The 27,583-nt window shown below is 43.3% G+C and overlaps 1 protein-coding gene across 7 annotated transcripts; it reads right to left on the bottom strand.

Moving 5' to 3' along the window:
* Positions 1-795: 795 nt before the first annotated feature.
* MDM4 (MDM4 regulator of p53) lies at positions 796-27,583 on the bottom strand. Of its 7 annotated transcripts, XM_068917869.1 has the most exons (13): positions 24,172-27,278; positions 22,886-24,085; positions 20,860-20,966; positions 18,100-18,174; positions 16,344-16,477; positions 15,826-15,875; positions 12,932-12,993; positions 12,075-12,171; positions 10,529-10,689; positions 10,287-10,424; positions 9,831-9,965; positions 8,954-9,034; positions 796-7,225 (listed from the first exon to the last, which is right to left on the bottom strand). In XM_068917869.1, exons 3-13 carry the CDS (start codon positions 20,932-20,934, stop codon positions 6,671-6,673), a joined length of 1,563 nt encoding a protein of 520 aa, XP_068773970.1. In that variant the 5' UTR covers positions 20,935-20,966; positions 22,886-24,085; positions 24,172-27,278; the 3' UTR covers positions 796-6,670. The 7 variants fall into 7 exon arrangements, with proteins under 7 accessions (XP_068773970.1, XP_068773969.1, XP_068773971.1 ...); XM_068917868.1 differs by lacking the exons at positions 22,886-24,085; positions 24,172-27,278 and adding an exon at positions 27,391-27,571; XM_068917870.1 differs by having other exon boundaries at positions 22,924-27,278.

The raw sequence follows: 27,583 nt of genomic DNA, 5'->3' as shown, positions 1-27,583 counted from the left end.
GGTGCGTGCGTGGGGCTAGTTTACAACACACAGAGCACAGCGTGCTCGTCTGCTGTGTCTTTCTCTTACATGCAGCTTGCTTTTCTCCAGCCAGCACATAAACCAGGGACACTCCTGTCTAGCAAGCACAGCCAGGGTGCTACTACTGCAAAAAACACCCAAGAGGCGAATGAGAAAAGCCTAATCCCAACCTTGGACTCATGCCCCCCGGTGCAACCTATTTATGCCAGCATTGAAGGTTCAGTATGCACAGCCTAAAGGCAACGAGACGAGAGTTGCAGGCAAACATCAGCATCCGGCTCCGTGTTTTGAGCGGCCTGCGGGTGCCCTCTAGTGAGCAGCCGCCTGTCTGGGGAGCTCTGCATGCCGAGGGGCGCAGCAGGGTGTACGGGTGCATGATGGCTGTGCCATGGTTGCTTCCACCCCACACTCAAAGCGAAAAGCTGGAAAGCAATTTGAGAGGGGGCTAAGCAATCTTCTGCATTAGCACAAGCAAATCATATGGTGGTTGCTGCCCAGCTCCCCCACTGCTTGGGGAATCTTGAGTGGCTACCACTGTTGTTGGGAATGGGACCAGGGAACTGCTCCAGCTTCAAAGCCACACAGTAAATACTTTTTTTCAGGCTGGCTCAGGAGATGAAGCTTATGCCATACCCCTGCCACCATTCCTGCTACCTTTCGCGGACACATATATTGGTGCTACAACATCCCCTCCCAGGCACAAAGTAGACACATCCTGGGAGAGATGAGAGGTCTCCCCCTCCCTGAAAAGGTGAACAAAGAAAGATCACAGGCTTCTTAACTGGTAACAGGTCTTTACTTAAAGTTTTCCCCGAAACACAGCACAAATGAAAAAATAAACCTACATTATCTTAGTATGCTCTCAATTTAATTAAATTCATTATGAGCAGGAAACAAAAACAGGTCATCAGTTTTGTGCTACAAGCCTTTTTTAAATAGTGCAAACACACAGATGCTGTTTAGTGAGCTCCCCTGACTGTGGTTCTTGCAGTGACTGTGTGGGTGTGCAGTCAGATGCTGAATTTTTCTGAACAAGAAAAATAAAACAACATGCAGCAGAGGAAGGGTGCTGGGGAGATCCGGCAGGAAATCGCTCTTTCCAGAACAGCAAGTCTTTATTATCTTTGCCAGAGGTACAACATGTTCCTGCCTTCTTCATGTATCTTCTCGGACAGATCCTCAAAGGCAGTTATGTCTTGTAGGAGTCGGAGATTCTGAAGCTAGTGAAGCATCTGCTCAGTGTAGCAGGCACTGAGTGTCCATACATGTATGTGGGCAGGAAACGCACATTACCAGGGCAATAGCACACACACGCTTATGATCTGGCAGAAAAGAAGGACTGTAAACGTAACAGCTGACTGTACTAATCAAAATCAGATACAGACAGCAAGCTGATGGCCAGAATAGCCTAGCTAGAGGCAGCTGACCATCCTACTGGCCAGACAATAACAGGTAGTTACAGGCATGTTCTCGCTCACTTCCTAAGGAGCAAGGTAAATTCCAGTCTCTGTGAGCAGATAACCACAAGAGGATTTCCAGAGCAGAAAAGCAGCTACCCAAAGGTCATCTAGGCTCCTAGAGATGTTCCAGGCACGAAGTGTGTCATCTCCACATCATTTGTGGTTCTCATTCTTGCTCTTGACAGCAAGCAGCCTTGCAGCACCGCCTTCTCAAGGATCCTGACACTGCTTGCAGATGCTCAGGTAGCTAAAGAGCATGCACAGGACTGAGGGAGTGCCTTGCTCTGCCCATGCAACAAATCAGGAGTAAAGCCAGAACAGAGACCAGTGCCCTGGCTCTGAATCTTTTTTTTTCAGTCACTTCATCGTGCCCTCTTCCAAAATGGTCGGCCTTCACTGAAGGCCTTAAGTGACAGCATTTGTCTTCTTCCAGGACCGGAGAGATGCTCTGAACAGGCAAAGTGAGCAGGCAAAAGCAAGGTCCCACCGTGGGTTTTGAAACACTCCATTTCCACATACATGCAAACAGGGAATCCTGGAGGACTCTACATCTCCTTGGAGAGCCCTGGTTTGTCCAATAGCCGTTTTTTTTCTGCAAGGATAGCGCCTCAGTAGCAAAAACTATCAGTGTTTGGATGCAGAAGGCTGGAGAGCACGCTGGCTAGCTGCACCATGTTTTCCACCAGAGTCATGCAGCATAATAAATATGTAATACACGCAGGCTGAAAGTTCACAACAGTCTTTCTTGGGAACACCCACCAGTCGGAAGAAATAAGCATTAGGGAGTCTGTGCTAGAGGCTCTTTTACATTTATGTAACGGCATTGGCCAGGCTAAATTTAGCTTGATAATATACCCCCAGCAGAGGAGGGACACTGAGATTTCTGAACGGAAAGCATAAGAAAAGGACGATATGCTGGGTGCATTAGTGAACGAATCACGGAGCGCAACTGAGAAGAGGCACTTAAAACTGGAAAGATTTTTAGGAGGAAATGCTGCATGTGTACCTCTGGTTACCAAAACAGAGAGTGTAGGCATATGCATATGGTTTCTCACTGCAGAGCACTATAATGTACTGAGTGGCACTATTTAGTTGGGAGGCTCATGGTTCCCATACTATATTTAAATACAAATCAAAGTACAAAACTTGCTATTTCTGGGGATAAATGGTGCCAGAACTTCTGGCTGAAAAGTCAAGCAATCCTGTGCATGAATCACTCACTACCTGCAGGCCAGGTGCAGGTGAGACTTCTAGCACATTCCCGAGGGACAGTGACCAATGTCACTGAAGAAAGAAGCAGGGAAACAGATAAACCTTTCTAGGCAGAGCACCAAAGACACCTATGCTCAATACTACTTAAAACAGAAATGTGGCAACGACTGCTAAAGATCTCCCTAGGACCTCTTCTCTCATATTGCACTTTGTAATAAAACCACTGTAAGAGAGAAGAGCTATCACTCATTGGTTGGAGACACCAATGTAAGAGATTCAGAGGTCCTGAGCACCTGTGGTTCACATCCATCTCAGCTAAGTGCTCAGCACCTCTGAAAAACCTGGGCTTCCAACTTAGGTGTCCATGTTAAATGCTCCCTCTGTAGAAAAAGCAAGCAATAACACCACCTTACAAACATCTCATCTGCATATCTCTAAACTTTTACATAAGTATTATAATTGAATGCTTTGAGCTATTTCTTCAACTTGTATCTTAAGTCTGCACTTCCTAAAAAGTGTCAGAAAAAAAAAAGCAATTCTTGGTGAATTACAATTTTTTCAGATTTAGATTTAAGTTAAAGCAATAATAATACATCTTCCCTCCCTCCAAGCCGCTCCCCATCCAAGCCCCAGCTACAACCTGGGCAGTTACCCCCACGTACAATGTGCTTACACCGCAATAGCTTATTCCTATACAGGAGGGAAAATGGGCTGTAACATTCTGATATGTGATATCCAGTAACTATTTCAGTTAAAAAGAATTAAGGAGTTGGTAAATGCATACCTAACCAATGCGGTTATATTAATAAGCACGCTCACAGATATGAAAATTGTTGCCCTGAAAGCCATCCTGCAGATTCACTTTTTATCACAAACTGTAACAAGGGAATCAGTTTTCATTTAACAATGGAAGAGCTGCACCTCAGGACACTGTATGTTTTCAGGAAACACTGCTGACTTCCTACACACAGATCTCAGTAGGATTTTGGTAAGGGTATTCAACCCCTAACTTACTCAAACCTAAACACTCCCAATTTTCTTTTATTTTGGTCAATGCAAATTACATACTTTTCAGTGTAGCCAGATCTGAACAATTCAGTAAAGCTGCTTTTAGCAAAACATAAATTCTTACTAGCAATCGGGGGGGGAAAAATTCACAGCATTCAGAAGTGCATTAAGGGCTTGCCACAAAGTACCCTGCTGAGCCCTAGCCACTTAAAAGGGAAGAGACTACCCAGCAGAACTCCCTTCCATGATTGCAGGAGGTAACGCTGCCAAACTTAACATGATTAAAGTGCACCACCTTCAACTTAACAGCCCTTCAACTAAGGGAGTGGTAAGCAGGGCTTTTTTGATGTGGACTGACTTCTATTGGACTATGGATAATGCAGCAAAATGCCAGACATCTAGCCTCTGGTTTTTAAAATACAACTGTAATTAACAGTCAACAATAATAGTCTAAATAATAGCCAACATAGAAACAATCACAACGTTCTGCAAAATATAAAGCGGATTCATCTTTTGGCAGTGATCGGCAGTGACTGCATACTGCATCTACCCCAAGATCTTTGCCGAAGAACAACTTTGACAGGGCAGGTTGCTGCCGTGTATTAGGGCCTCCTGTTGCACATCTGGCCTGTTAGGACCGGACCAGCAGAAGGAGTGTGGAAAGTAAGGGGAAACTGCCTTGAGAAGCACCTAAATATGAGCAGGGAACAGCTCCTGGCTCCACAGGTGTGTTCCTCCTGAACTCTGCTAGCATCCCAACGGGATTTCCCTCCTTGCTTGCACAGCATGAATGTCTGCCACAGGAAAGCGGCAATGTCTGTCTTCAGAAAGGAGTGAAGCACCTTCTAGCTCAGGGAGGGATTTATACAGAAGGGTATAATAGGGTATATAGGGTGTACGGTAAGGACATGGGACTGATGCGCTGTATTCAATTCAAACATCGGTATACCTGAAAGCTAGAGGTGAAGGCACTACTGCTAATGCTACATAATATAGGCACTCCCAAAGCCCTGGAGAATATGTCCTGAGATGCCTTCACCACACCTCTCGTTCATTCACATTAAAGAACACTAGGCTGGATTGGCCATAACAGTATTTGCCAGCTTTACATTTTAAATAAATAATGACTTAGAAAACTAAAAGAGCAAGTTGCTCTGCTACACTTATCTCCTTAGCACCTTTCTAGGTAAGAAAAAAAAAAAAAAAGAATCAGGAATGAAGTAGAAAAACGGGGGGGGGGGGGGGGGGGGGATGGAGGAAAACTAAATTTCCTTTGTTTTGCAAATGCATTTTAAAGGAGGAGAGATGGTGCTTGTCAGAAAAGGTGAATGATCTGCTCTTAAGTGGGCTGCAAATCTGTGCACGGCAGAGGTTGTGCTCAACGCCCACTCCCACAGCGCTGTCTTCTCCACTGACTCTGCAGAGGCCTCTAGCCTGTGCAGCCTTCCCAGAGGGGAAAGCCAGAAGAGGAACAGAGCAGGGGTGCCCAGTTCCCCAGGGATCTCAAGGCATCCAGGATGGTCGCAGGCAGTTTTCAGAGCCCCGGGGCAAGCCGCGACAATGGCCGCTTTACCCTCCTGTAATTTCCCCCAGCTTTAGGGCCGTACTCAACCACCTTCTGCACACTGGAAAAACAAAGCTCCTCCTCTTGGGCAAATGTTCTCTGACCGCCAACCCTCATGAAAATAGTAGGCTTAAGAAGATCTGAGCACACACTAGGACTTGCGCTCAGAGAAAGTTTAGCTTTAAACTGCAAGCCCTAGCTGAGTTTTAATGGCCAACTGACTGACCATGCACTGCTTTGAAGGATAATATAAATGCTGCAGATAGATCTGAAGCGCTCAATCACTGGGAAAGAAAGTCAGCAGAGGAATTCAAAAACTAACAGCAAGCACAGTAGACTAACTGTGCTAACGGCCAGACACAAGCTAACCAGCTGCAATCTGGTGCTTTACAGGGAATGTTTTTGTTTCTCAAAGGTCCACAATGTGTCAACAAATCTCCATCACACTCCCAAGAGAGCTTCTTCTAGACTAGCCTGATGAAATAAGGCAGGTAGGAGCTGCAAAGGAGCTGTGAGCAAAGAGTTATGAGAACATCGCAAAACATGCACAGAGCTGTTATAATTTAACTCAACTGGCAGGCCAGATTCTCAGCTAACATTTTGTAGGCTTCAACAAAGCTATGCAAACCAAGAAAGCATTGTATCTGAATTTAAAAAAAAAATCAATACAAATTAAAGGATCAAGAAGCAAAGTATAACACCCTATTCTTCTGCCAACTGATATATGACCTGAGATAGTTACAGATTAAAAGTCTGGGAGGACTTATTCAAGTCTGGGAGCAAGAGGACCTTTACCTTATCTAACAAACTTACATTAAAAGGAAAATCAGAGATTATCAGAAACCAGGATACTTACTTCTCACTGCCCTCATGAGAACTGATCCTCGGAGAAATGGCTTATCCAAATTACAACCCCCTTGGTCTATCCTTCCCTCCCATACTCCTTCCCCCTTCCCAACCCCCAACCCCCCCCCCATCATCTTTTCCAAATGTGGACTCCTCCCTTCAAAGGCATTGCACAGGATTTGACTTACTGGAGAACAACACTCCAACAACTAAGGTTATAACTCTTTCCAAAACTTGCTTTCTGCAAGGAGCAGTTGTCAGAAGAGAGAATCATAGTGACACCACAGAACTTCTGAAATTAAAAGATTTAGACAATTTCAAACCTAGGGCATTGATACAAACGTGTCAGTCGCTCCCTGCTCCATAAATGCTTTAATTTAACGGACATCAAAAACCGGATGCGGCTTCATTCGATGCAGAGGATTCCTCAGTGGCCTTAGTCAGTTTTGCATCTTAATTCTCTTTGGTATTCACCAGCTGAGTGCTAAAGTTAGGTTTTGTGGGACTGCAAGAAAATCTGTGTGAAATCTTTTGGCAGAGGAGCACTGAACTAACACAACTACCCCATGAAGATTCGGATCACCATCTCAATCTCCTTCCTACACACTGGACAAGGCGACCTCTTCTTCTTCAGCATCTTTGCACACTTGAAACAGGCCACCAGGTGAGCGGTCCTTCCATGGACAATATTCCCATCTCGTGGTCTGTGATGGCATAAGAAGCAAGGATTCAGTAATTTTTTTATGCTCTCTAAGGACTGTATTTCTTCCTCCTTTTTATGCTCTGTGAACTGCAACAGAGACTCCTTGCTTTCACATTTTCGTGCCAAATCCAAAGACTCAAGAGAGCTACAGGGATCTACACGTGATTTGTTTTCTAGCCCGTACAGGTCTTTGGGTTGGCCAACTGGAGCAGAAACAGTCCTTCGGCAGTCGGGGACATCTATCCCTTCATCATCGTTTTTGTTTTGCATAGCATCAATGTTGGACAGAGAAAGAGAATGAGCCAGTTTGGGACAATCTGAGTACCAGTCTTTCCGTAAGGCCCAACAGCGGTAACAGTACCGTTTGACTGGAGAGTTAAATTTCTTGCATTTGGTGCATTGCCAGCAGTCCTGAAGAACGATCGAGGCAGACAAAAACAGCAGCAAGTTAGAGTATTCTTGCACACAACTGCTTTCCTCTATGTGGGAAAAGCAGCAAAGACACTTCATCAGAAGAGGACATCTGTTACTGAGCAAAGGCTTGCAGATGCATGATAGCTAGTTTGATTATCAGCACCTCAGAAAGCCTAAGGTATATTTTACTACCCCGTACGTTCCACAGATTCAGACCTCTTAAGCATTTAACTCTGTCCTTCCTTCCTCCCAGCCTTCAGCACTCTGGAAGAATGCAATGTTCTCAAGCCATGCAGCTTATTGAATTTTAAATAACCCACTCTAAATGCAAGGGTAGAGCTCCTGGAATCAGTTAGGAATATATCTCCCAGACTCAGCAATCACTTAGCATCTGTTGAATCTACACAACTAATAGTGGCTTACTTGATTAACTCACATAGCAAGGGCAAGAGCTGCCCCAGTTCAGAGCTATGATTCAGCTGTCCAACGCCAGGGACAACCTAATTTGTCAAGCACGCACAGTCTAGAAAATTATGCTAAAAAATGTTGCCACCAGCTCCAAAGAGTATCATGATATACTTTTGCTGACTTAAAACAAAACCTCAAAAGGCAGCCTGCGGGACTGGGAGAAAAAAAGTACAGATGAAAGAACATTAATTTTTATGTCCCTCAATATCTGCTATGAGCAAATTCGGAAGAAAAATGGGTTAGTGAGGAGGAGTGACAACCCAATAATTATTGCTTATTCTCTCTTTCCACCTCATTTTTTTATTAAAACACGAACAATAGCTCTGGTCTGTCCTCAGAGAGGCACTGTGAAGACAAAGACATTAAACCGGCAGCACTCCCCCTGACAAAGGCCATGTAAGTACCTCTGGAAAAAAAGGCAGAAACGGGAAGTGGACTCTCTTCTCATCTCAGAGACCACCCTGAAGCAACTAACAGATTCAGAACTGGCCTGCAGCTTCCAAGACCCACTAGAACCCTGATTCTGACACAGAAACTCGCACTAAGTTTTTGAGCGCAATCGGTTTGGATTTGGCCACTTCAGTGATTACAAAGTGTCTACTTTATACCTCTGAATCTCCACCAAAGATTATACCCCAAATTTCCTTTCAAAGTACAATACAGAATTAACTTTACTAAAACATGCATGGGTATCGTTAATGCTAATTTAATATAGCACTAGACTGACCATGCTGGAAACTGAGGGCCTAATCTTCATTCACTTCCTGGGTACGTGAAGGGACGAGTTAAATCATGTATTAAAAGACAGCAGCTGCCCGTTCTGACACTACATTACCCTGCACAAAGGGAAAGCACAACATAGAAAATAAGGACTCTAATCTTCTAGCTGAAAGACACTCATAGCTAGAGCACATACAAATCCTTTGACATTGCCACAAAAAGTGCCTGCAGCCAGGAGAGAGACACGTTTGGTCTTCTCAGTCTGGGTGGGTCAGAGCACTGATGGGCTGCCAATGCTTAACGCCAATCCAATTTAAAATTTAATGGAGCCCTATCCAAAACAAACTGGCCCCGGTCAAGCGAACATCTCTGCATTCCTTCGTGTAGGCTACAAAACATATGTTTCGGGGGTTTATTCTTTTGCTTTTCTTGGTTTCTCCTACCACAACCAGTAGGAGCTGTAGGAGGAGTTTTTGCAACTACAGCTAAGGCTGCAGCACAAACCAAGCAAGGAGCTCTGACTTAAAGGATGCCTACCTCAGAGGCAGCTTCTGTATCTGTGTCATCACTTAAGCACTGAGAATCCTCAAAGTCATGCAAACATGTATCCTCAGTTACCTGGAAAGAGTGGATATGCTGTTAGAAGAGCTGCAGAAATCTGTATTTGTGATGAGCCCAGCACTGTACACCAAAAGTAAAATGACAATATAATGGCCTTGACAATTAATCCATTTTTAGAAGCAAATGAAAAGCCATTTTATGTACTGCAGCCATTCCAGAATCTTGCTGACACATATTGCTGGGCTGGCTTATGGTCTTATTTTCCGGTGGTCAAATCATCTCTCTCTCGCTGATGCACAAAAGAATCATATAAATACTGCAAGCAAATATGCACCTGAGAAGTCGTACTAATTTCCATGGAAGAAATCATGAGCTTAATCCTTTTAACATACTTTTGTGACCAATCTCACTACCACCTCAGCTAGCAGACTCAGACCAGCCTATCACATACTGAAAGCCACTAAAACATAAAATGAGATTTTCCTCTTCAAGTCTTTTCATTTATTAGTCTTCAGATATCAGCTTGAGATATGCTATAGAGAAGATTCCTGATAGAATTTTAAGTCATTTTACATCAATTTTTTGCCTTGAAAATATACACATTTAAACCAAAACCAAGCAGGTTCTTCCTAATACCTGCACTACAGAGAAAAGCTATCATCCCATGTATGGAACGGTGACAGCCTTTTCTAAACACAAGTCAAAAAACTCTGGATGGTTATAGATCTAGCTCCTCCCATCTCAGGAGAGCAGCAGAAGAGAGATGAAAACTTAAGCATTTTGCACAGCCATAAGATCAGTTAAGCAAGGTTAACCTGTGGAACACATACACTGTGGATGGTTGAGGAGATACCTTTTTGTCATCTTCTTTCACTTCCTCGCAGTCTACTGTTTCCACTTTGACTGTGGCACTGCTTTGATCTGACGGACATTCGTTGAGGAACCACAAGTCATCAGTAGTATCTGAAACAATGGCAGTGTCTACGTCCTGTTAGAGAAGAAACAGGAGAGAACTCTTATAGCTCGGCTTTTTAGCAGCAGAAGTACCAGTACTGCAGCCATGGCCGCAGCGAAAGCTTCTCCCCTTTTCCTCTCTAACAGCCTGAGCCCTGGCCAGCTTATCCAGTCACCCCTAGGGGAGAAAGGGGCAACTCACTAACTACTCTCACAAAGATGCCCCTTTTTGCAAACAGTACTACAGTTCATTCCCTTTGCCAGCTGTTCATACAGCAGCTGATTGCCACGCTACAGTCATCTGCACTGTATAACAACTCTCAACCCAGAAGAGGGGCAACTCCTGAAATACAACCAATGCTCTCGAGTGCAGAAGGACCTCCAATGGCTGAACACAGCCTTCAGAGAGCGCACAGTTTATGTAGGAACACCAAAGGTAACCGTGTGATGTGAAAGGCTGGGACGGGAACACGCAAGGGAGAGGCTGAAAGTCCTGAAATGGGAAGAGGGAAGAAAGGACAAGAATATATTATTTACTTGGAACACAAAAGAGGAGAGGAAGAGAATACAGTGCACCTCTTTAAAATGTCTACACACCTGGTTAGTCTGAATATCTGTTGATCCATTACTTCTGGACTTGTAATTGCTTCTGAGGTTGCCTAAAAACCACCATGGAAGACCAGCTACATCCCATTCCTCAAACACTAGGTCCAGTTTAGGCTTCTTGCTTTTAGAGAAGTTTTCTATTAAGTCTTTGTCTGTAAGAGCCAAGTAGAATCTACGTCATGCCACACCTAAATTATTTGAGAGACCAGCAGAGAAAAATTTGGCCCCATCCAATTTTAGAAATCTGTCTCGCTCCCACTTACAGCCAGAGTAACAGCTAGCAGCTCTGGCATTTGCATGAGAGTACTGCAATGTTACTTCTGCGGCACATCGGTATTGCTGCATCTACCCAAGTGAATGTGGCAGAATAGTCACTGCACAGCCATTAGAGGTCAGAGAAGCATCCCAGAGTTCCTGGTGTCTCTATAACTGTATAGGTTCTCTTTAGCATTGCCTTACTTTTAAGACTCAACACACAAATCAGTACACTTCTTTCAAAGCTCTACCCAAGTCAACATTGGGTACATTTCCAGAGTAACTTAGGACGCAGAAAGAGAACTGGCTTGAATTTGTTTCAAATTTCCAGAGACTGGAGCCCCTGGATTCCAAAAGTAGGCTCAAAACAGGAAGCAGGAACTTAAGAATCTGTCCTCTGTAACTCCTTGCCTCAGCTTTCTTCTTTATTTTAGCCCAGAAAGTTTAATCTATGATCCTAAACTCAGAGGTCTGAACTTCAAGATAACCTGCAATCCATCTCCCTTCAGTGCCAAGAGTTTCAAAGGCACAGGCAAGGACTGTTTCTACCTGCTTTGTATCTGCAGCCAGGAAAATATCTACCGTCCTCATTTGATCTGGATATAACCACGCTTGCAAAGAAGATCTGGTTTTACATACGACGCTCCTTGATATGAGAACGCATGTGAGAGTAGAAAGTGGAAAAATAGGAAAATTGCTTCCGTAACATCAGAAATCCGTATTAGTGAACTACCAAGAAATCCCCAGGTACTCAAACAAAGGAAATGTCTAAATATGAAGGAGCTGTATTATTCTCAAGCTGGATAGAAAAAATACACCATTCTTATTCAGTTCCTTGATTGGTTTGCAAGTAATGACTGCAGACAGCTCAGTACGTGTTCCATGTAATCAGAGGAAAGAGTCCCTTGGGAAGATAAATAGATACAGGTATAATTTCAGCATTTAAAATACCCTTCAGCAAGGTCTAAAGATTTTTGGTGGCACTGTCTAATGATTGATGCGCTGTTTGGCTTAACCTGCCTTTTTATTCAAAGCGTTTGTTTATGTATGAGGCCAAATATCCACACTAGAAAACGCAGCCATCATAAAATACCTTTTGCAGACATTTGCTAAATCTTTGCCCTCAAATGATATTTAAATAATATTTTCCACAATAGGGTTCTTATTAGTCTCCTGGCACCCCCCTCCAGCAGTTTCCTGATGCAGAGCTCTGTGTGTCACACTGGAGAATGAGCAGAACAACTTGTACACATTGTATTACTAGGGGATGACTGGCACTCACCTTCATAATTCCCACATTTGTGCTCTGAGGTAGACAAAGCAGACGCATTGCTTTCACCCTCCGTTACGCCAGTGTCTGAACCTTCTTGTGGGCTATACTGCGTGAAGGAAGGAAAACACAGATGTTAGTCCATCAGAGCTTATAGGGACAAGGGGATGTAGCACTTCCATTCTGAGTCACCAGCAGCAGTACAACACCAAGAAGTTACACACAGGAATAAAGTTTACTGAACAAAAGCTACACACTATAACCCTTTAAGAAGGCTGCAATGCATCTATCAGCACACACAATATGCTTTCAACCCAGGAAAAATCTTAAGATTGGCAAAAGTCCAAAAGTTGCCATCTTTAATGCAGTAACCCTATGATCTTCATGATCCCCCTGGCCCCTAATGTGAACACACACTTCCCAGACCAGACTACCTTAATCCCAAAATATATCTGAAATAAGTTACAGTGTGCAAAGATTTTTCCTAGGTTTTAGAATCTGCCTCAAAGCTTTTGAAAACAATCCTACCGAACAAAAAACCTGTTTATATTTTTAGAAAGTTTAATTATTTGGTAATTCTTATTCAGAGGAGGGGGGAGAGAGGGGGAAGTAAATGAAAATACAGAGCACGCTGGAGGAACTGAGGACTAGAAGTGCTACACCCCAGAGAAACGCGCTCAGAGACTGGAACTCTGTTATGAAGAGAACAGAGAAGGGTCACTCTGTCCCTGCTCTGTGGACTCCAAGAACTTTTCAGGAAGGTGAGGACCTGGTAGCCAAGCAGCAAAAAGTTCTCATAGTCCACCATGCACAGGTACAGAGAAGGGGCACTCTGTACAACAAAAGAAACCACCAGGCAGTGGGTTTACCTTCAGTTGGTCTTGGCTTGGCTTATCGATGCTCTGTTCCTTTGCGAGATTCTGTGCAGCATCTAGATGGCAGGTAAAACAAAAGAAAAAACCTTCCCTGGTAATAACCATTCTCACAACACAGAAGGCCTTCAGCAAGCGACCAACGAACCAGGCTTGGCAGACTGCTAGGTAACCCTCTGAGAGAAACCAGAATCTTTTCTTCCTTAGAGAACTGGCCATTTCCTAGACAGGTACTACTCCAATATTCCCTTGGCTTTGCTAGGTATGTAGGGAGGCAATGCCCTAGGGAATATATAGTCTGTGCCTACCGAGATAAAGCTTGGGGAAACCTCACAGCATCTAAGAACCTTCCTCCCAATGTAAAAAAAATCTTCTTTCTCCTACAGTCTGTCCTCCCATTGCAAGCTCTAGGTCCCATATGCAACAAGCCTGCATGGGGGCAGGAAACCCAGAGCAATAGCAGAGGGTGGAGATTCTCAGTTGAAGGCCGTATCACATCAACGCTGAAGAAGGGGAATAGAGAAGAGTAAGATTTTTATAAATACCTGAGGACACTGTCTCTTTAGCATATGCTGAGACAGGAAAAACATCATTTTCCATGTACAGTAGGCTCTTTCCTGGGTAACTGTGTACACATCCACAGCAAAATTTAATCCAGGCAATTATGCTGGCCCCAAGGGTTAATTAAAAGGCCAACCTAACTAGCAAGAACAATCAAACGAATATAAATAGTTCTACATAACGAGAGCTGCATTTAGGAAGTCTGAATAGAAGGATTTGCTAGAGAATAAGATGCAAGGATGGCTTCTGCTTGCTCCCCTTTCCACTTGGTAAAGAAATTCCTCACCAAATACCAGGCAGACATGTGCACTCTAATTTTAGACGTCATGAATCAGAGCATGATACGAGGACATTGAAAACTGCTGCTATAGGGAGAGAAGTGGACCATAAACTGGTCCATAAAATGGACCAGAAAACAGGACCATAAAATGACACGGCTGAACCCCGTATTCTTTGCCATCCATGCATTAGTTCAGCTCTCCTTTCTTCCCTTCCACCACCAACAGCTGTATAACTACTTGATGCCTGAAGCAAAACAGGAGCCAACTGGCTCATCCACAATTGTTTGGGCTCTGCAGTGGCGTTAGAAGAGGTATAGCCTCGCCTTTCTAACATTTTAAAAATGATACACGCTAGTCCTACGCTGTGTGACAATACGCTCCACTTATTGGAGAAGCGTTCCTGCGATACATACCAGGAACTGAACACAAAATGTCCTTAAAGTGAGGTATTCCTAAACACACCTCACATGATTCACACTTGCAGTAAAAGCTAGACAAGTAAGGATACCATTATGTAAGAGCTTAGTCTGTATTATCAAGATGTATTGCAGTCACTTTTCTTTCTACAGGTGTACTTCAAAGAAGTGGTCAGGATAATCTGCAAAACGATGTGCTGATAAGCCTTGATTTGGCTAGTGAATACAAATGGCTGTTACAAAACACGAAACACGATGGCCTCTTTTTAAGGCCTATGACATTTCTATTTATTCTTGGGTTGAGACGAAGGAAACAATACCTTGAGTCTTCCTTCCTATGTACTTGTCAAAAGCCTGGTCTGCCAAGCTTGTTTCGTTTTGTAGTCACACACATACACATGCAGGCATGTTGGTATAACTCAATGATCAGCTCGCTAAAGGAACAGTATTTCCTTTGGCAGGTTTTAAAGTAGTTACACCATGACTGGACCATACATGCTCACACAGCCACATGCACACACAGCCACATGCACACACCAAGTAGAAGGGAAAAGGGCAGCAGAGGAGAGAGCATTTCCCTGGGATCCTTTGCTCTCCACATACAGTGCCTATAGGTAAGAGACTAGGGAATCACCAGCAAGGGAAAGGGCACTCACACAGTTATTCTGTAGACAACAGGTGCTTAGACAAGAGGCCGCTTTGGGAGGTTCTTCTATATAAATGGCAAAAAGAGGTGAGCTCAGAGGCACCATTATATGAAGAAATATGGCTCAGAGCAGAAGACTATGCAGTCTAGGACCACACTTTCTCAAACAGTTTCTAAACTGGCAAAAGCTGTTCTGTACTCGGGCAAAAATAGACTTAAGTCCTTCTGAAAAACTAAGCCCATATTTTCGGCTTAGAGATCCTTAGAAGTATGACGCAAGATTTCACCACTTTTTCAGTGCATCTCACTCACGTTTTGCACTCTTGCATTTTCATCAGAAGTTCTTTTTCACATCAAGATTGCCAGCTGTACAATGGTAAACGGCTGCAAGGGAGCCATCAGCTGAGATTAATCTAAGAATGAACTTTAATTTATGACGGAAGGACTTTTGATGTAGATGGGCATGACAACTTCTCCTAGGAGCTGAGAAAGTAACCTTTAAGGGTTCAAGAGTTTGGTTGAAGTCCAGACCTCTTGGGCTTGCAGAACTAGGTTAGGTTTTCAGCACTCTGCATTCAGGCTCAAGAACGTGAAAGCACAAAACGAGATAAGAGTGGGAAGTCACTGTGTGCTATGAAAGTGAAAGAGATTGATAATGATTTGGATGGGATACTTCAGCCAAGTTGGTTTGTACATCCACAGTGTTTAGCTCTCTCAGTGTGCTTCCAGACCTTGTCTGTCTGCTGCTCTGAGATTTGGCCATCGGTTATGGGCAGCCATGTTACTCAAACAGCTAACTCATTTCAAATCACAGCTGCTGATGGTGGACACACACAAAGGACACATTCTCAAGAGATTCTCTCGTCAAAGCCTTCATTAGCAGTTTGTTCCAACTTCAGAAAAATTCCCCTTTTCTGAATATTGTTACTTACCCAAGTTACATCAACACTGTACTGAATATACTTGCCCAAACTGTGACAAACCTACCTGCCATAGCAGCAGAAGTCAGGTTCCGTTTCAGCATGTCATAGACTGGGCTGCAGGAAAGAAGGAGACATTGAGTCTCAATAACAAATAGTGTTACCATTTTAAACTAGGGACATAAATTCTCATTTATTATTCAAAAAGATGCTGGAAACCGCAATGGATTGTCCGCCTCTCCTAACCGCTTGCTATAGAGAAGTCTAGATCAGAAAGCAACTGAAGGATGCAACTTTTAGCATGCGTCTGAGATCAAGAGCCTAAGAAGGTGCAGAAATAAAAGGGGGAAAAGACGTAACCTCAAACAGCTCACAGCCTGGACCATGTAGACTGGCTCTTCAAAACACGGGAGCTAAACTCAAGCTTGTTAAATGCCATTCCAGAACGTTAGCACTAAGCCACTGGGCTGGATATTTGGTATTCACGGAGGTTTCGGCTACGGTGAACAAGAACAGTATCATCAAGGGTCTCCTGACTCAGCAATTTCTATAACGCACCATACGTTAAAGGTCACTTTTTCCTACCTTGGATCTTTTACAGAGAAGCTCTCCAGTCCCAGCAGTTCTCCCAGCTGATCTCCTCCACAGTAGACCATGTGCTGCTGTCTTTTATCATATAGCTGCCTCACCATTATATACTGTCCTAGGTAATGCATAACCTGTGGAGACATAGCACACCTTTAGTCATACCTGAAGGGGAAACTAAATCACCAAAGACCCTGGAAATTTGCTTTGGTTTATGATACTTGCCTCCCACTGCCCTACACAGTGTCAGTAAAGTAATACGAGCTTATTCTGCTTTTCTGCCACCCATTTGCGCCTCCCAAACAAGGAGAGTTACGCGTCACCATATACTTCAAGGTTTGTAATTATTAACCCTTGGCAGAAGGAAAAACTGTGTCAACGACAGATAATCAGAAGTCTCTTTTCTATCCCACATTAAAACAGAACATGACAAGGGTAAGGACACCCTTATCCGGGCAATCTCCCTCTCAGCAACATGGAGAGCAAGTGGCTGAACTGCGGCTCAGTGAGAGCACCAGTTGGGAGTCTGCAGCTCTTCCAAATGCCTTCGGAAGAACTGTTTGAAGCAGTGCAGCAGCGCCAAGACACAGACTGTGCAGAACACCCTGCTAGGACCACAGCGATTGTGTCCTCTCTTTGAAACAGGAGGAGGAACAGTATAACAACTCAGAGTAAAGATGAGAAGGAAACGGTGTGATGAGGAGACAGAAGGTTATCACCAGTTGAAAGGATAAGCTGTTACTAAAGGATGACCACAATTAACAGCGCTGGCCCTGAGGAGACAACTCGCTTGGCAGATGCAAAAACGTGTGCGTTAGTATCACAAAGAAGCACGGAGAGGAAACGTTTGAGAGCTACCAGACTGCCAGCTACAGTAAGGAATCTAGAGTACAGGAGGGAAAAGCAATGCATGTTAAGCAAAATGAAAAACAAAGTTCCACCCCCAACTGGCCACCAAAGTGACCCTCGTGAACAACAGTAGTAAATGCAACCAAAAAGTTGCTAATAGCACTCCATGTATTGCAGAAAAATTGACTTACCTGAGTTAAAATGTAAATATATACGAGTAACCTGCATTTAACACCCAACTCTCCACATTTAAACCATTCAATTTGTTTGTGCAAAGATTTTTAGAAGCTAAATAAGTTATTTAAATGCATAAGTGTTTAAAATAAGTCACAGGGCTCTGCAGGAATATTTGACACACTCATAATGAAAAACCACTGCATTTAATTCTTTGCAGACAGAATACTCCTGTAAATCACAGTCAGTGTCATTTTTTTTAATCTTGTACACATACTGCATTTTAATCTTAAAATAAATGAATTCACAGAGTCTCTTAGGTTTAGCTGACAAGCCATTTCAAAGGAAACCTAAATAGAAAAATATCAACTAGAATCCAATTTTTTAAGCTTTCAAGTGCTGAGCAGATCGGAAGACAACGAAACAGAATCTCTGGCATTCTCTCTGGTGTGTGACTATTCTACTACTCCTTTCTCTAAAATGTTTTCTGATTTTCCAAAATAAAAAACTTTCTTTAATATTTTGCACTCCTATACCAAGTCCTTCGGAGGCTCTCAATGCAATTTAAGATCAATCAAATCACAACAGCCCCATGGGTAAGGTATCCCTATTTTACAGATAAGGCTATGAAGTATAGAAAAATCAAGAGCCAGTCTCTTTCCTCCCCCACAAAGAATCTTCTGCTAAACAACCAGGGACCGGCTCAGTTTCAGTGCCTAGAAACCAAGCTCACCTCCTTCAGTGTGAAGGTTTCACCTTGTGCACCTGCAGCCTGCAGAATCTTCAGAAGCGGAAGTTTGGGTCGCACCTAAAATGCAAAATACAGAGTTTTGTTTGAATGACATTAAGCAGTGACCTTCTGAGAGAAAACAATGTCACCCTGGCATGCGTGCCTGCATATTACAGCTCGCAAAGCCTGAGTTGCTCAATGCACATAGACTGTCACACTAAGCACAGAGCAGACAACCATGGTAGGAGTGGGAGGCCATGGGGAATACTGCTCGCCTTAGGCTAGCTTCCTGAAGGCTACTGTTCTTTTACAAATAAACTGCATGGACAAATGCTTAAAAAAGAAGTTGGAAGGACTGGAATTCAGCACAATCACTCTGACTCACCTGTAAGACAAAAAAGCCAGGAAACTTGGGCAGCCAGCTCTAAATGCTTTAATCGCTCACTTTGTTCCATTAACTTTGATGTCATTCATCATGTGAGGAAAGACTGGAAACTCAGACCCTTGGTATGGAGTCCTAGGCAGTGACTAACCCAATGTACTGAGTCACAAACTTAGAAGCAATGATGGTGTATTCATATCATAACTTCAATATCAGCATGCCTGAATTTCCCTAATTAATGCAGTGAATAGATCAGATCTGCTCTGTACAGGCTGTAGGGAGTATGTATTTATTAGGATTCGGAACAGACACATAATTACAAGACAGCATTAAATACAAGTTGTGGTTAACTAACAAGGATCAGAACCTGTATTTTCTGTGGATCTCAGTCATCAAACCAAATCTGTATTATATGAAACATAAAGCATCATGGGAAAGATGCCAAGTGCACCACAGCCCCCTTAGGTTTCACCCACACACCCAAGCAAATTTGAACAGCAAAGGAGACAGATGAGGCTATATAAAACAGTAGCAAGTTTTAAATAGCTACTTCCCCCACTCCCCCACCTCCTTTACTGGGACAGTGGCACCCTGTGAACTCATCTCTTGTGTTCCTAAAAGTCAGAAAGCCTTCGCTGTTCTGCCAGGAAGCTGTATGCTAGGTAATTGCATATAAATACTGTACAGTAAGGTATATGTTTCCCACATTGAATTTCTTCCTCTGTTCTCCTCCTTTGTCTGTCAAAAGCTAATACAGCAAGATATTTTAATCAGTCATGTGACAGAAAGTCCAATACTCAGCACATTATGTTTGTTAGTTTCCCCTAGACTTTGACAGGTTTCTGCTCTCAAGGCACGTAATACTTGCCTTCACCTGTAAAGGCCTTCACCTGTCAGTTTTAGGTGGGTTCAGCTGTGTCTCATAAACACCCCTCCTCCTTGCCCATATAAACGCAATTGAAAGACTCCTTTCCTTCCTAAGGAGTGAGCCTGCTCAGAACTCCTACAACTGTTCCTCAACATGCAGCTCTAGCAGCAGCGCTGTTTTTCCAGCACAAGGTAAGAAGAGAAGGTTTTGGTTGTGTGTCAGTGCTGTTTGTTGCTCAGCTGTTAGACAGTATCTTGGTAAGTATTCATTTTGCTGTTTGAGTACTGTAAGCAATTGAACACCTCTGTGAATTTATTGATTCTGTTTTCTTATGGTTAGGTCTGTTTTAAAGCTCAAATAGAACTAATGCCAGTCCCAAGTTTGTTTCTCAAAAACACCTATTTCCCCCCCCCCCCCAAAAAGCACAATTCAATTAAATAGTGGTATCAGCATGTAGTATTTATCATGATAAACATGTGTTTGCATTTATTTATTTCTCTAATGACCCTTCTCAAAGGGATTTTGAAATAAATTCTCATATATTGCATTCCATTTGAAGAAGTAACCTAGCTAACTTGATCATTTTAAATGGGCTCTTAACTACTAAAGTATATTGCCAAAATGGAGGAGTTAGTTCACTTGCGTTGCCTATGATACTGAGCGCTGACAATAAATATATTGGTACTAGTGTGAGAGCCTGGTTAGCCATAACTTTTTCAAGTGGAGCAAATTGAATAAACAAGCATAGAAATACATTTTTCACAGGACTTGGATAAATTTCACAACTTCTAATTTAACCTCCAATAGGAGGATTTCTTAACTTCTCAATAGCTTAACTCCCTTCCTGCCACTTCCCCCTGTATTGTGGATATTCTTTTTAATGAAGCAGCTCTGGAAGATAGGTTGCCAGTCTTTAAGAAACCTGCCTGATTTTTAGACCAGATTTCTCTAGCCACTGTTTGCACTATAAATTTCTCCTCTGACTGGCTGTAACATGTTGCACCAGAGCTGCGTTCCTATATGCTAGACTACTTGCCTGCCATGTTGGCCTTGGCTCTCAGCTACTGCTTACTGGGAACAGCCAAAAATGGGAGTACTATATGCTCAATGCTTACCCAAGCTAGTATCAGAAAAGGCACAGGGATGTGTTAATGACTGAACTAAGTTCAATATACAAGCCAATATACTGTGCCCAGTATCACTGTCACACAGTCCTGTATTAAAAGGAATGCTGCATGCTAACTTCAAGTACGTGTCCAATGCAGAAATGCGTTGTACAGTTTTTTGTATAGCCCATTTAAACTGGTTTTTTCTTTCTTTCCCTCCATGAAAATGTTCCTTCACCTTTGATAGTGAAAGCTCAGATGACAGCTGTTCAGGATAAAAGCCCTATTCAATCAAGTGAAATCCTCCTTGCTTAAGGGTACTTGGAGAACTTTGACTTGATGCAAGAAGTCTGGGCTTTATTAAGGAGCTAGAGAGATGGAAGCAATGAAGTGGGGAAGAGAATTACCTGGTTGACTTGTCCAAGTGTGATTCTGCAGGCGTTCTCAGCTGCTGGATACTGGGCAGAGCTTGAAGATGTCATTTTGGCAGTGACTAGCTGTTTGTAGTACAAATCTAGAAATGAGAAGGCTTATTTGCTGGTTTAGTTGAGAAACTTGGTCTTGAGTTTAACCACATCCACTTCTTAGAAGTTCCAGGAAATCAGTGTTTAAAAATAAACTGCTGAAAACCAACACTGCTGTGCCCCTGACCTGTTCTGCTTGTTAAAGCTGATGTGCTTGCTGCTGTCCAAGTTGTATCCAGCTGCTCAGTGCCTGGACAAGCAGCCATGGGAGAGAACAGCTGGGATAAGCTGGCAGGACTCAGGCTATCGTAGCATGGAGGACCTTGTCCCTCAGCTTATCGCTAGGAACAGCATGGCTGGCTGAGGTACTTGGGGACCTGCCAGCTTGAGGAGAACTGCCAGTCTCTACCATGTTATGGCAAGCTCTTAAAATGTTGAAATTTGTGAGTCGGAGGGGGAAAATAAAAACTGAGTCACACTTAACCCCAATGGGAAGCTTTACCAAAGAGCAACCCCTTGAGTGCCCAGGAGGTTCTCAGCTGGGGAAGTGCCCAGTGCTGATGGCAATGACTAACACATTCCCCACCTACCTTTGAAGAAGTAAAGACCTGCTAGAGCTGCTGGAGCCCTCATCCCAAATGACTAAATGCAGGCTACAAATAGTTTTAACAGTGTAACTGGGCAAGCAGGTCAAAGAGTCCTTTCCTGGAAAGGAACAAAGGGGAAGTCCTGAAGCCATTTGAATTTGTCTAGCCCTATCAGTTTTGGTATCCACCCAAGATCACAGCTTCAAATGCAGAATGATCTGTAATGACTCATGCTCACAGCACAATCAGCTTAGTCTACCCCTACAAAACAGGTTCAAAAACTTGATAATATTTAAACACAAAGAGGATGCTGTAAACTAGCTAGCCATTAACATATGTAACTTCAACATGCTGGAGAAGAAACCCAAGTTTTGACCTGCTTTTCTTATACACTAAAGTCTAAGCATTAAAGTGCGGGCTCATCTATCAGCAGAGTTCTGTGTCCCTGGACCCAGCTACAGCAAAATTTCCATTTCGGCATGATCCTGCTTATGCTTCTGCAGGTGCTACCAAAACAAGCCATGTAATGGATGCTGTCATTTTGGCAAATTTAAGGCTAGAGTAAAAGAACAAAAAAGGTGGCTTCTTAAATTTACATATGTAGATGCAAACTTGGAAAAATGTTTATTATGTGGATTCTGGAAGAGGTGCCATCTTAACCCTTGCAATAGTTTAAAACAGAATTGAAAATCTGAAGCTGAAAATGTTCAGAAGCTTTCTGGAAAAATATATAAATTGTGTTATAGAGAATTTTGCAGACAGAATAAATGAGTTTTACTGAAAGTTGTAAAGAAAGTGAGCCAGTAAGAATAGCTGCATTGAAAAAATACTAGCAAAAACACAGCTGAAGAATATAATCAAACATCTCAGTTTTAGGCAAAGCAGAGGCAGAATATATATGTAGTAGGCAGTGCAGAAACTGCAGTCATGACTAAAATCTTGTCCTAGTTCTAGCTTCATGCTCTGACCAGTGCTAATCCAGTCAACCTTTATCCCTCACTGCCCTGCCTGTTAAAAAGTAACGGATGCCTACTTTGAGAGAGACTTCTGATGTACTTATACCAGCACACTTCTCTGAAACAAGGCACTATCAGGAATAAAGTCATCCCTAAAGATCAAGCATATCTCAACACACAGGAAAGCCTGTTTAATGCACATGAAGTATTCAAGCTCAGTAACTATCTAGATCTATTCACTATCAATATTAGTTTGCAAGTTACTTAAAATAGCAAAAAAATTCCACGTTATCAGTGCCTTACATTTCAACTAAGGCTTCCACTTCATAGTGCTGTGTATGCTGCAACACAGACTACCCACAAGAGTCTCTACACATGGCAAGCTGAGCTGCACACTTGGTACTAGCTGCAGATTGGCTTACTAACCTTGAACAGTCTCACTTTTTTGCTGTAATGAGTATTACCAGGATTGGCAAGTGTCTCCTCAGTTCCTCAGGCAGTCCCTTTGCTCCTGTTTTCAAGAAGAGTCAGAGTCCTTGTGCCTAAGAGCAACTCCTGAGTCCTGCCTCTGCTGCTGGTCTGAGTCACTTTTTCAAAAAATGCTCCTGTCTGTGGTGCTGGCAGCAGTGAGGGCTCTCTTCCTCCTTTGACTACTTCCTAGTCATGAGAGGGAGGCACTAAATACATCAGCTCTTGATGAGTTTGAATTGGTGTGAAAGACGGACAAAACAGGAGAGAGCAATGGATTGCCCCTCCACCCTGCATTTCTGAAAAGAGAATCTCTGCTAGGTTGGGCCAGTGAACTGAGATGTAAGGACTGCTTTAACTGCTCCACTATTCTTTATTAGAGAAAGAGGCAGACAAGCTAGTGTCTTGCCTCCAGTCTTAACTAAAATACATGTTTCTTGTAAAGTTTTAGCTCTGCCTTGTAGTATTAACTTCCTTTTAACTGGAAACTACATTTGGGATTACTGGACGCTATCCTCCCGAGCATGTCTAGGCTGCAGATACACGGGATTAATGGAGGCAGCCACTCATCTTGTCCCAGCGCTGCCAAGACAAAAATCTAACTTCTGTTACCACTCCTTCTACTCAGGATAGCTGGGAATGGTGGGAATTCTTAGAAATCTGAGAAGCTTCTTGCTCCATCAGTTCTGTAAAACTTTTCCCTGCAATTGTGCTCGTGTTATTGCTTTACAACAAATATTTTACCCATAAGTGTCTAATCTATGGATCTCTACTGAATTTGTATCCAACTAAACAAAGCACCAGTGAACCTAGTACTGTTCTACCCTATAGCTTTGAAGCTGCACGTATAAGAAAATGACACTGCACCAGACTAATGAATCAGAGGAAACCATGAATCACAAAAAAGTCATGAAATAACTATTTCTTCCATTTGAACGCTTTATATGGTCACGCATATTATGGGAACAAGTAGCTTGCCAATTCTGTGAGTACAAGCTCCTTGGCTTAAGGAACAGATCAAAACCCCCTCTGACCATACCTTTTGATGGCTGGGGAAGGCCAGGCCAGGCTTGTGGCAGAAGATCATTACTAACAGACCAATTAGTGTAGCAGGCACAAGAATGCAAGCTCTTAGCTGTATCAACTTGGCATCAATGCCTGTAAAGGTGAAGCTAAATTTGTAATTAAAGTTCAGTTCTATTAAATCTCCTTCCTTTTTTTAAGGAAATAATGCAGTTTCTAACCTTTGTGTGAAGTGAAAACCGCTGTTGGGAGTGCAAGCTAGACAAGCAGTCTGTTCAGCGCATCTGTAGACTCAATAATGGCTCACTTCAACAGTGGGTTAGCGGTGACGTTAAGTCTTGTGCTCATTAAGCATCATCCTTTACCCTGCTTTCAAACAATGCAAAAGCTCTATTGAAAATAACCTTGCAGTCTCGCAGACAGTATCGTGTACAGAGAAGCCCTGGAGGGCAGAGGGCTTTAAACAAGCACTAAGCTGACAGGGGAGCTGGAGCTACCTAGGTTTGTTTCTATCAGTGCGAGGTCCCTGTAAAAGTTTACATGCCTGAAAGTCCTTCTGCCTAGTTATCTCAGTGTTCTGAAGAAATACTTACTCCTCCCTGTAAACCATGCCTTGCTTACATCTTTTGCTCATCACTGCTCTAACAGCACTTCTGCCTTTCTCTGGGCCACAATTTCACCCGATTACACCACTGTATTCCCAACAAGCTCAGACATGTACTTTGAGAGTTGAGATGTAATCAGCCAAGGAAAGCTCAAAGTTGCTCTTTCAGTGCCACCTCCCAACAAGTGCTGCCTTGTCATGATTTTAATCCCTAGGCCAGTGCAAGTGTTGGGTGTTTTGGGGCCCTCTAGCTGGGAAGAGGCAGCAGCAGGAGAAATAGCTGAGGCATGGATTATGCGAGTTAACAGATTTCATACTCTTTAACCTGCTTGACTTCAGTTTTTGCTATCCTGCTCTGCTAAGTGCTTTAATTCAGTGCTTTGTTATGACTTGGCATTCAGTTAGGAAAAGTACCCTCTGCTAGGGAAAGCATCCAGAGAAAAGCTTCATTTCACTATGCAGAAGTCTTCTACTGCGTTGCCTACCGCAACAAGAAGCGAGGCAGCGATACTATTTGTTAATATCTAGTTGAAACTCATTTTAAAATGTTTCTTTTTGGAAACTGCTGTAGAGTAAATTTCAGACCTTCTGTTCTAAAAATCCATTTTACTAGGTCTGAATTCCACCTGTAGTTTTGTTGATGTGATGCATCTGCCATAAAGAACTGAGTGTACTGCTACCTGAACATCTCCCAATAACACACCGAAAAAGCTGACCCTTGATAAACGTTAGCAGCTAACAAGTACAAATGTTATGTCAAACTTTCACAGCAAAATCAGTTAGGCAGGAGGAAAAGTAAAACTGATTGTTCCAATTAAAAATGGAGCACTGGCAAATTGCTCTGCAAATCTTCCAAAATCAACTGCTGCTGACACTGTACTTGTCATTGGTGATGTGCCTAGAATACTGCAGCAGTTCCACCCTACTACATAAGCCATTGTTTTCATTTCTTATTTAAACCCATTGAATAGGGCTATTCTTGGGGATACTTTTCCTAATGGGATACTTTCCTTGACAGAAGGTCAAATCAATACTGGATATTAAATCAGTATCACTACTTTTAACACATTCAAACATGAAGCAAGAAAGCCTTAGATGATTAAAATAAGCTTCTCCTTTTCCAGGTGAGGGCTATATAGTACACTGAAATAATGCTAGTTGTTTCTGTCATGTAGCTTGCTCAGCACTAAAGAGAAACAAATCTAGGGCTAAGTATGTTAGACTAATGATGGATGAAACAGAATTGCCCACTTTCTTGCGGCAGAGGAAAAACCAAGAAATACCTTCAGCAGACTAGTTGTAAACATGTATGACTAAAAGGCAATGTTTAACTGGAAATACTAGTTTGCCTATTACTGAACAGCTAGGGACTTTTGCTCTACTCTAAGAGTTGCTAAATATATAAGCGTTCACTCTTAAGTTCTATTGCAATCCATTTGCCATGTACGCAGTTCACAGTACAGCTCCCAAGAGACAGGCACTTGGGACAAACTTTCACCCTTCTGATGAGCATATTTACCATGCAGCCCCCTAGTGATGGGTGTAACATGGCAGTACTCAGCATTTTACCCACTCACCTGGCATGAACAGTCTGCACTAGACTGGCATACTGCCACCTATGCTAGCAATTGTGGGAGAGCAGGAAATGATCAAATACCAGGGCGCAGAATTAAATCCAAGTTCTTGTAACAGTTTATTTGCTAATACTGAATGGACCACCGAAATACGAACTTGCACTTGCTATGTATTAAACTCTGCTTCCATCAAACCCACAACTGTTCAGTATTTCCAGTGGAGCTTTTCACCTGTTTTAACCCAGTGAGCATTACAGCCCTCAGTTCTGCACTACTTCAGACTGAGTGTCAGAACTGACTGCCCTAGAAAATGGAATGTTTTTTAAACTTTAATCTCCACAATCACTGTGCAATGCTACACATTGATTGGTCATTAATCCCTCTCTGGAAGTACTTCCTTGAGGCTAATACTGCACTTACCAGAACAGCTACTAACAATAGCTAAACTGCACAGCCTCTAGCAGTGTTCTGTCCTGGAAAAGCATGGTAGGATCTAAGGCTAAAATCGTGGTGGGATGACACATGGCCATGAACAGCCCCAGTCATAGTTCTCCTTTGCAGTCAGGTCATATCACATCCATCTAGATGTCTACTCTAAATGCCATCAGAGCTACTAATGCTGTACATGACTGTTAAGTGTACAAAGGCTTCAGAAAGTGTGCTACAGAAAAGATGTAAAAATTCAGAAACGCTTGTCATCTCCTTTTATTACCAGAACAGATGGTATAAGCATCAGCTAACTGCAAACCATAAGCTGTCGGACAACAGTAAGAGCTCCTTAATGTTCAGCAGAAAATGAATATAATTAGAGCAATACTTAGAAGTTTGGAAGTATGCGCTACTTTCTGGAAGGTGCTGCTAGAGCGTTGAGTATGACGTGACGAAGACAGCCCTCGTGGAGATGGAAGCAGAAATAAATGAGCGTTGTAGCGCTACTACGATCAACTGATATAACGCTACTGAAAGAAAAGATTCCGGTCAAACGGGAAGGTTTGGGGTCTCCTTTTTCAAGTTTTTTTTAACACCCCCCCTCCCCGCACCCATGAACAATATCCTGAAGCAGAAACACCTTCAAGGCAAAGTACAATACCTATTCTTTTGCCTGTGCGAGCGCACCTGCGGCTGCTCCCGCTCACCCGAGCTGCCGCCGCCGCCGCCGCCCCCCCCCCCCCAACCGCGGCGCCCCCTCTCCGGTCAGCACCCCCCGACAGGCCCGGGCCGAGTCCCGGGGCCTCGCCGGCCCTGGTGGGCGGCAGGCTCACCCTATAGCTGCTCCATGGGCCCCGCGTCGCCCTGCAGCCCGGGGGGAAGGGGGGAGGGGACGGGCCCCTACTCCCCCCGAGGGCTCCTCGCCACCATCTTAGCGGGGCTCCGGGCCGCCACTTCCCCTCGCAGGCAACATGGCTGCGGGGACGCGCCCGGCCCGGCGGGGCCGTGCCAGCGAGAGCGCCGGAA

Source organism: Struthio camelus, chromosome 24 (assembly GCF_040807025.1).
Source record: "Struthio camelus isolate bStrCam1 chromosome 24, bStrCam1.hap1, whole genome shotgun sequence".
In the NCBI taxonomy this organism is placed as follows: domain Eukaryota; kingdom Metazoa; phylum Chordata; class Aves; order Struthioniformes; family Struthionidae; genus Struthio; species Struthio camelus.
This window is presented reverse-complemented; position numbering and strand designations above follow the sequence as displayed.

Bases quoted from the DNA above. Each gene is read 5' to 3' on its own strand.
- MDM4 (XM_068917866.1), bottom strand. From the start codon at position 21,549: ATGAGGGCTCCAGCAGCTCTAGCAGGTCTTTACTTCTTCAAAG. The intron at 20,967-21,506 runs GTAGGTGGGGAA...TCTCATTTCTAG, and splicing joins AGGTCTTTACTTCTTCAAAG to ATTTGTACTACAAACAGCTA. The intron at 16,478-18,099 runs GTGAGCTTGGTT...ATGTCTCCACAG, and splicing joins AAACCTTCACACTGAAGGAG to GTTATGCATTACCTAGGACA.